The sequence below is a fragment of the Epinephelus moara genome, chromosome 11, assembly GCF_006386435.1.
Source record: "Epinephelus moara isolate mb chromosome 11, YSFRI_EMoa_1.0, whole genome shotgun sequence".
Classification (NCBI taxonomy): domain Eukaryota; kingdom Metazoa; phylum Chordata; class Actinopteri; order Perciformes; family Serranidae; genus Epinephelus; species Epinephelus moara.
Window position 1 is genome coordinate 36425862 of NC_065516.1, and position 9917 is coordinate 36435778.

The window sequence follows — 9917 nt, forward strand, 5'->3', positions numbered from 1 at the left end:
TTTGCACTTGAAGGTTGCCCGTTCACTTACGTTTTAACAGGTCTGACGCTACTATGCGCCCCGGCTGTATCTAGGCTAACGGCTAACATGCTAACTATTATTTTTATGTCACTAGTCACTTGAAACAAATTTAGGACGATAGGAGACAGGTTGAAATAAACCGAAATTTCCCTTTAAGTCTAGTTTTAAATGTGGAGACGGCAGAAATAATGAAAAATATTTTTTGTTTTTAAAAACATAAGGTCTCTTTTTTATTGTGATGTATATAGAGTTTACATGTTCATAGAACAAATTATTCAGTTTGTCTTCAAAGATTAGTGAATATGATCAAATATTCTGGCGGTGCCTGGCAACGTGAAAATAATACACTCACAAAAGCCATCTGGGTTCCTCTTTCCACTGTTTCAGCAATCACCAATTCTGGTTTGGTTGAAATTAATCCTTACTTCACCCAGTTAGATGATAAAGGATGCTGCCTCTATACATGCTAAAATTACTGTTTATTTAAATGGAGTCTGGTTGGTTTGGTGATAGCAATTTCGGGTCACATAAAAAGGACCTTACACTTTAACACAAAAGTCTATCTCTGTAGGGATCCTTTCCATAATTTCATTAGACACTCACAATAATAATCTGAGCCTGTCTGTGGCAAAACAAACACTTCTGGTGGACATACACTGACGGTGAGCAATTGCCCCATGTGATATTGCAGCCTGTTTCGCGGCTGCAGACTGCTGCCCTCTCGCTCAATACTGGACCCGCTTCAACAGATATTGTTCCTGTTAGTCACTTAGACTCTAACATGTGGGAACACAGCATCCAGGTTGAAAAATACCAAAGTTACCCTTTAACTATGTTATGTAGTTACAAGAAACTCAGCACTGACTTCTGTTTCACACGGGACACAAACAGTGGTCTCCTGGGGGAAAGTCCTGTCTGTGTTTCATAACTAAATCTAATAACAAATTGTTTTTGTGTGTGTGTGTGTGTGGGCGTGTCACACCTCCTGCAGACTACTCTCTTCCTTTTTCGCTCTCACACACCCACCCACACACACACCCACACACACACACACACACACACACACACACACACAGAGTCCCTGTAAAAGCTGTTCCACCAGTCGAACAGATCACTCAGCACAACACCACAACCCTGCAACGCGACACGCCCATCTCTCTCTCCCTCTGTCTCTGTCTGATGTCATCATGAGCTGAACACACATCTGAACTCCGGCACGGTTTAAAGGAACGACAGAGGAAAAGGAGAAAACTTTACTGAGGTGTGGAGAAGAAGAGCGTTCCAACAGGTACTGACACAGTAACAGGAGCACACTGCTCATCAGCTTTACTGTAATGATTGATTTAACTTTGCCTGTGTGTGTCAGCCAAACCTGAGTATGATCTGCAGTCACAGCACTGGGCACAAGCCTGCTGAAAAAACTACAGGTTTTCACTCACAGCAGATCTGCTCCTTTAGTACGGCACCAGCAGAACGTTTGACAACTTCTGAAATCCTATGTTTTGATTTTCCTGATGCATGTAGTCAGGACTCAGAGTTCCACATGCCTCACTGGAATATTTCCTCAACATGTCTGTCTCATCAGCCATGTCATTTTAATCCAGTAAAACACAGGCCCGCGTCAACACTGAGTCAAACCATCAGACTGTTTTGGTGTCTTTAACATTTGTGGCAACTCAAGCAACAGATTGAAATCATCCTCTTCAGCTGTTTCAGCAGGCCGAGGATGGGTCTGAACTCTTCATTAGGCTTTTTAACTTTTTACCAAACATTACTTAATATTGTGTCGTTACTGTAAAGTCTAAGTGGTGGAACACGCCAGTAACAAAGTAGAGGAACGTTAAAGGTCCAGTGTGAAGGATTTAGTGGCATCTAGCTGTGAGGTCACAGAACTCTGAGAACTAACCAAAGCACAGATGTGACTGGCCTTAACTAGAGCCAGTGTTTGGTTTTGTCTGTTCTGGGCTTCTGTAGAACATGTTGGACTTTGAAAGAAATGAAAAACACAACAAATCTTAGTGTGTTTTTACACTTGGTCCTTTTCAGCCTGTTAAACGCAGTATATGTGAACTCGGACCATGTTCGCTTCATGTCTGCGGTGCGGTGCACGTAACCTGTAGCCTGTGAAAGTGCTCCTGGTTCTCTTTGCTCTTTGCCTTTGTATTCAGCCCTTTAGATCAGTGGCTCTATAATAGTGTGCCGTGATGCCAATCCAGGTGTGCGGTGGGATTTTGTGATAACCACACATTATTATTGCAACATTCAGTTGGGCCTCTACAGAAAGTTATGGATAAACTTTTAACTGATTGATCGGTGTGTTGTGTGCACTCATTTCCTAATAAAGATGCAAACTCTGGCTAAAAAAATGTAATTTAATTTAATTTGAAAAACCTTGGAGGGGAACCTGTTTGTCGCCGTTTGAGCGTGGGCCTTATTAGTGTGTGACACATCAAAAGCTGTGACTGGCAGCCAGTGTGAGGGCTGATAATGAATCGCTTTATTGTACGGAGCAAATTACAACAAAGACGACGACCACCGAAAGAAAAGAGAAAACAGACAGTAGACAGCATCACGAGAGCTACCTGTCTTCTTTTTTCTTATTTGCATTGTCTTATGTGGAGATAAGAGTGATAACACACGTCATAGAAGGTACTGTGCACAGATATAAATACAGGTGCATGTTGAGATTTTGGCTCACCCTGTGGTGTGCTTTGGGCACAAACAGTTTGAAAACCACAGCTCTAGATGGCATGCTGCTGACCTGGGGCACTGTCAAGGCTGCAGGACGAGGAGTAGTCTGGTCCATGGAAGATACTGCACGTCTCCAGATGTGGAATATAGAACACATCAAACGTAGAGAGTCTACAGCAGAAACGGAAACATCTCATGTTCTCCGCCAGTTTTAAGTTCATCTGCAGCGCTACGTCAAAGTAAAGACAAAACTATGCAGGCTGTAGTGTGAACAGAGAGAGGACTGAGGCCCTTTACGGTTAGTCCACTTTTTGGTGCGCTTTCAGGGTGTTCTACATTCCACACCTGGAGACATGCCATATCCTCCATGGACCAAACTACTCCTCGTCCTGCGTCCTTGCAAGTGTCGACACGGTATCGTCTATTGTTTCAAGCGTGGCAGGTCAGCATCATGTGATCTGGAGGGCTGAATACAATGACAAAGAGCAAAGAGAACCTAGAGCACTTTGTGTGCCAGGTTGAGTGAACCTCACAGAGGACTTGAATCAAACTGAATGTGTTGGGTTCACTTCAGAGAGGTCTGAGTTTTCTTGGAGTGTTTTCGGTTTGTTGACAAAGGACTACATTAGAAACACCCTTAGTTTCAGGTGCTGATGAACTAATGAAAACATAGTAATGAATATTCTATAACATCTGAAACCAGACACCCCTGGAACTTCAATGTTTGATTTGTAACCAAGGTACACTATTAGATCGTGCACATGCGGACTCCTTGTCCACAAACTAAAACGTACTTCGGATCAGGGGCTGTGTGTTACAGTTTACTGACAGAATTAGATCTTAGTCACTTGTGTTCTTCCAGGTTCCTGGGCCAGAGAGAACACACTCTGACCTCTGGAGCACACAGTGAAGGAACATGAATCTGGCTCCATCCTGTGTGCTGCTCTGCCTGGTGACAGTGACGTCTCTTAGACTGTAACTGAAACTACAGAGTCTTAATTTGTCGCCATCGAAAGTGGGAAAAGAATAAGTAATCAAATAAGATGCAGACTGACATGATTGAAAGCCACTTAGCATATCATCCAGACATGTTTATCCAGCAGTTTCACAACAATTCACACCTCCAGTCATGAGACTCTTAACAACCCCTCTGTCCTGTGACCTGAATGACCTGAGTGTCATGTCAGGGTGTGAATTACTATCGAAACCTCCAGCAGTCACATGCACAGATGAAGCCTCTCATCTCAGTGCCGGCATGTTTTCAAGACTGCCGTTACCTGATTCATGCTGCACATACTGTCACATTATGCTGTCACATTATGCTGTCACATTATGCTGTCACATTATGCTGTCACATTATGCCGTCACATTTGGACTGAAAAATTCCAAAATATCGACGATTCTTTGTTTTAGAGATTATCTCCAAATACGCACAAATAAAACAACCTGCTTGGAGGCTTGTCAGTGTAGGGATACACCATCACGTCCTCACTCCAAGTCATCAGATACAGTGGTGTGAAAAAGTTTCGGCACTCCTGGTCGAATATTTGTCTACTGTGAGTGGTTAAGCAAGTAAAAGATGAACTGATCCCAAAAGGCATGAAGCTGACGATGAAACATTTTGTCAGTATTTCAAGATTATTTTTTTAATTTCAGTCTTTTACACTTTAAAAAATGAAAAGGGCCTGAAGCAACAGTTTGGGCACCCTGCATGGTCAGTGCTCAGTAGCGCCCCCTTCTTCTAAACACTTCTTGTATCCAGCTCAGAGTCTTTCAGTTCTTGTTTGGAGGATTTTCACCCATTCTTCCTGCAAAAGGCTTCTAGCTCTGTGAGATTCTTGGGCTGTCTTCATGCTCTGCTCTTTGAGCTCTATCCACAGATGTTTAATGATGTTTAGGTCGGGGGACTGTGAGGGGCGTGGCCAAACCTTCAGCTGGCTCCTCTTGAGGTCGTCCATTGTGGATCTGGAGGTGTGTTTAGGATCATTGTCCTGTTGTAGAAGCCATCCTCTCTTCATCTGCAGCTTTTTTACAGATGCTGTGATGTCTGGAATTTAACTGAATCCATTCTTCCCTCTACCTGTGAAATGTTCCCCGTGCCACTGGCTGCAACACAAGCCCAAAGCATCATCCATCCACCCCCGTGTTTAACAGTTTGTTCTCCAAACATACCTCAAAGTTCTGTTTTACCTTCATCAGTCCACAGGACTTGTTTCCAAAAAGCATCAGGCTTGTTCACATGTTCCTTTGCAAACGTCTGACGCTGAATGTTGTGGTGAGGACACAGGAAAGGTTTTCTTCTGATGACTCTTCCATGAAGCTCATATTTGTCCAGGTGTGTCTGCACAGTAGAACAGTGCACCACCACTCCAGAGTCTGACAAACCTTCCTGCAGGTCTTTTGCAGTCAAACAGAGGTTTGATTTGCCTTTCTAACAATCCTACGAGCAGCTCTCTCACAAAGTTTTCAGCTTGACCTCCACAGTTCCTGTTAACTGCCATTTCTTACTGACATGACCAACTGAGGAAACAGCTCCCTGAAAACACTTTGCTATCTTCTTATAGTCTCCTGCTCTGTGGGTATCAGTTATTTTACAGGAATGCCCCGTAATTAACAATATTAAGTGTGTTTGGATATTCTAAGCAATCAGCCAGTGATGTTGCTCCTTCTCATTCTCTTTGTTCTCTCCTGCTGCTTCCCAGTATGGGCTCTGGCCAGAGCAGTGACAAATTACACTGCAACCGCTATCTGAAGGGACAGGGTCCTCCATCACTGGTACAACAAGGTCCGTCACACACATGCACAACCATTTGATGCATTTGTCAAGCTTTCCATGATCTCATACTCACGTCTGGATAATTTGACTAAAACTTGCGTGCTGTCTGTGCAGCTAATGCAGAGGTGAATGGGATGCACAGAAGAAAAGGCTGCCAGCCAGAGGGCCAGATGACCTGGGTGATCCTCCACAGAGACCTGCCGGGATTCCCTGATGACAACACCTTGCAGATAAACTACATATTCCCAGATGGAGTACAGACAGTAAGCTTGGCTAAAACCATACTGTAAATATATTCAAAGAGTTACTGTGATTAACTTTCAACTAAATATCTAACAATTGGGGATGCACGGTGATAATGGCACATCATTGGTACCACTCAGTATCTGCTTTAAAACGAGCAGGGCAACGGTTCAGAGAATGCATGAATTTGTTTGTTGTGTACTTTTGAAAATAGCACAGAACATAAGTATTCACAAGAAACGACCATATTTTATCTCCTTACAGTCAACAGTCAGTGATCAGTCAGTTGTTTATGAAAGAAACACTTGAGTTGCCATAAAAGTACAATAACTGCATCACATCAATCTGACTTATACGACAACACAATGTCCTGCGCAAAGAACAAAACAAACTCACAAATAAAATGAACATGCAGTAACACAAGAGGCGAAAATCACCCAACAGACGCAGACATATAAACAAAGAGTATCATTTGATTTGAATGAAAGACACTGAGAGAGCTCAGAGTGGAGCGCAGGTTTTTATGGGCAGCATTCCATTCACGAGAGAAGCTGATGATCTGGTTTGTCGGGTTGGCACAGCTCCAGGAGGAAGTGCTGAACACTGAAGCAGCAGCGCAGGGTTCACACTGCAGGAGGAGGCGTGCTTGGAATGTGTGGCACCACTCATGGCACTTTAAAAACAGATCAAGATAAACTTTGTTTTGCATTTCTATGCATATATCAAGTCCATTAAGAACAGATTACCTGCTACTGTAACTGATCCAGCTACCTTGAATTCCCAGATCTGATACAAAAAGTAAAGTTGTATGTTTAACGTAAAGTCTTGGAGGTTAGGTTAAGGCAAGCAGAGTTACTGTGGTTAGGGTTAGGAAAGGAAACATGGTGAGGAGGTAACTTAAAAAGTTGCGCACTCTCCTTGGTTAAATCCTGTGTTTAGTGACCGTCCACATCCCCCTCCCTGCCTCCTAAGGCCCCGCTCACACAGAAAGTGTTTCAGCAGCTGGAGGCGACTTTTTGTAATTGTTTTTAATGAGAATGAAGCTTTTTGCTCGCTGTTTTCGCACCTCGTGTTTCTGCGCTTTAGATGCCTGGTGTTTTTATTTCTAGAATTCTCTCTCTCCTCTCTCACACTCTCCGCACAGCTCTGCCCTACTCATTCACTCACAAGTCCTCCAGCGACGCCAAGAGAGACACAGAGCTGCTCCTCTGTTTAATCTGTTTATTAGTCTACAGTGTGCCATCTGTGTGTGTGTGTGTGTTTCACATGCTACGCTAAATCAGTGTGTAAGATGACTGAAATGAGTGCAGCGGCACACGTGTAGTACAGCGCTGCGCTGTGTGTGTGTGAGACAGAGCTTCTTGATTGTGTCAGGTGAGCATTTGCTTGCTAGTTTGTGTGTGAGGTGGATCATCCCTGTTCTTATTGGTAGTTGTAGTTTGTCATGTGACACTGAGACTGGATGTGTTTAGAAAAATGCAGATGTTTTTACAAGACGTATATAACGAGGACAAAGTGTCTCTGTCTCCGTCCCTCCCTCGGCCTCTCTGTTGGTGCTCTGTACAGAAATAAGATTAATAGCCTAAATAAATAAAAACATTTAAAACTAGCTGACCTATTACGTCACAGACCAAACAAGTTAGCTACGGTTAGCTAGCAACATACTGACTGAAACTTAACATCTCTTCCTGCAGGAGAAACACCCTCACCCCGGCCAGCCTTACGCCGGGCTGCGGCTCTGCGCTTACCTGCCTGACAACCGCGACGGCAGGAAGGTTCTCAAGCTGCTGGAGAAGGCCTTCAACCAGCAGCTCCTGTTCACTGTCACTACCAATACAAAGGGAGAGGACACGGTTACTGCGACTTCCATCCCCCTGAAAACACAAGCAGACGCAGGAAACGTAGTGTGAGTACATAACCAACCACAGTCTCCCCCTGCTGCCCAATAATAATGTTTCTGTGACCTCTGTCTATGACCAGCAGTTACTGTGAGCTGAAGCACTGCGATGGTGTTCCTCTGAGGTGCAATTGTTGTTACCATGGTTACAGCTTGCCTGTATGTTGCTGCAAGGCTGAACTCCCAGTCTTGTTGTTGTCACGTCTCATCAAAGCCCCATACATTTTACATTTTACATGTTTACAAAACCAACTGCTTCAATATTGTCTGCATTAAATCGAAATGCCTCCATGCCCTCAAATTTCCTGCATTGTAGTCTCAGACTTGAGAACCGACAAATTTTGTTGGATGTCCTCCATCTTTAGCGAGGCTACATGAATATTTACCGCCTGAAATAGCCTGTGTTGTGTTCATGTGTTCATGTGTCGTGTGTTGTCACTTAAAGGGATAGTGCACCCAAACATGAAAATTCAGCCATTATCTACTCACCCATATGCCGAGGGAGGCTCAGGTGAAGTTTTAGAGTCCTCACATCACTTGCAGAGATCCAAGGGGAGAGGAGGTAGCAACACAACTCCACCTAATGGAGGCTGACGGCGCCCCAGATTCAAACGTCAACGGCAAAAAACCCCAAACCACAAAATATCTCCATACTGCTCGTCCGTAGTGATCCAAGTGTCCTGAAGCCCCGACATAAAAAGTTGTTTGGAAAAACCTCATTTGAACTCTGTTTTTAGCCTCATTGTAGCCTGTAGCTCTGACTGCCTCTCTGGGCACCGCGCTCACGTGTGTGCGCTTGCGCAAGACCGTGAGACATGGGTGTTCATGTGTGACGTTTGAATCTGGGGCGCCGTCAGCCTCCATTAGGTGGAGTTGTGTTGCTACCTCCTCTCCCCTTGGATCTCTGCAAGTGATGTGAGGACTCTAAAACTTCACCTGAGCCTCCCTCGGCATATGGGTGAGTAGATAATGGCTGAATTTTCATGTTTGGGTGCACTATCCCTTTAAATAACAAACCCTACCCCTGATGTAATGACGTCATTGTCTCTGTGTACTTTGTGTTCTCTCAGTGACGGCTACCCAGATTCTGACTACCTGAGGACGGTGAGGAAGCTACTGAAGGATAAAGGCATTGAATAAGCCACAGCACACACTGCTGGACGGAGACTTCAAACTACAGTTCATCTCTGAATCACCAGAGAATTTGAGCTGTAAATGATTAGAAACTGTTGTCGGTGGTTGATGTTGTTAATGTGTAATCTTGAGTGTATCTGTGTGTTATTACAGTGTTGCAGTTCTTACTCTTGAAATATATTTATTATAACACATTAACTCCAAATGTTGGTGGTGTCTTATGTGAAATAGCATGTCCTTGTTTGAGGTGATTTCTTTTGTATCTTTACAAGAATTCGGTCCACTCTTTATGCTCACTGTCATATTATTGAATTCATAGGTCAATATAAATGGACTATTTCTATGTGTGTGTGTGTGTGTGATGTAAATATTTTATTTTTAAGCAGTTCAGAAAACATCTGAATTGCACTGTGGGTGGATTGTGACACAATGGGTCCCTGGGATGTGTAAAAGACCCCCTTGACATGAGTGCGTCAAGTATCAGTTCAGAAAGGACTGAGTGCAGAGCAGCAGGTTTAAGGTTTTACAAAAAGCATGATTTAATACAGCTGATAAAAAAACATCCAGAGCAGGCAGGTAACTGAGAGTCCAAATGAAAGCAGAATCAAAACTAAACTGAAAACCAGTAGGGATAAAATCCAAACAGAACACAAGGATGAGCACAGGTAATCATACACAGAAAACTAATCACAAGGATGAGACACAGCTGGAGGAGGGAAACAGGGATTGGCTGACAACAAGGGTGGAGCAGACAAGACTAATACAGAGCAGGTGTAAAGGGAAGACTCTGGGAACAGGGAAGGACTAACGAGACAGGTGTGACAGAAAACAGGCGGGAAAACACACAAAGACAGGAAGTAAAACCAGACATGACACATGAGGAGAGAATCTACAAAATAAAACAGGAAGTAGATTAAACATGAACAAATTATTTTATTATTTATTTTTCAGAATAAAACGCAGTAAAAAGCTGTGCAGTATATGTGTAATATTCTAACACCTAAATCACTATTATCAAGCTGCAGTTCCTTTTATTTTGAAAGTCACTGACACCAGTGTGACCTTTGACCCCGTGGTCACATTGGTCACCGACGTGGAGGACTCCAGCCATGAAACTTTGCAGCCCGAGGATGAGGTGGCAGCCTACATGGAGTT

The 9917-nt window shown here is 43.6% G+C and overlaps 1 protein-coding gene across 1 annotated transcript; it reads left to right on the forward strand.

Annotated features, from left to right (window-relative positions):
- The first annotated feature begins 1140 nt into the window (after nucleotides 1-1140).
- Nucleotides 1141-9105, forward strand: dtx3la (deltex E3 ubiquitin ligase 3L a). Its single transcript, XM_050056105.1, has 5 exons — nucleotides 1141-1309; nucleotides 5415-5497; nucleotides 5603-5751; nucleotides 7426-7637; nucleotides 8699-9105. The coding sequence occupies exons 2-5, from the start codon at nucleotides 5416-5418 to the stop codon at nucleotides 8766-8768; spliced, it is 513 nt and encodes a 170-aa protein (XP_049912062.1). The 5' UTR covers nucleotides 1141-1309; nucleotide 5415; the 3' UTR covers nucleotides 8769-9105.
- Nucleotides 9106-9917: the final 812 nt, after the last annotated feature.

What these genes read in the sequence shown, in the direction of transcription:
- dtx3la (XM_050056105.1), top strand. Translation starts at nt 5,416, where the DNA reads ATGGGCTCTGGCCAGAGCAGTGACAAATTACACTGCAACCGCTATCTG. An exon ending in TCCATCACTGGTACAACAAG is followed by an intron (nt 5,498 to 5,602) that starts GTCCGTCACACA and finishes CTGTCTGTGCAG; the next exon opens with CTAATGCAGAGGTGAATGGG. An exon ending in GCAGACGCAGGAAACGTAGT is followed by an intron (nt 7,638 to 8,698) that starts GTGAGTACATAA and finishes GTGTTCTCTCAG; the next exon opens with TGACGGCTACCCAGATTCTG.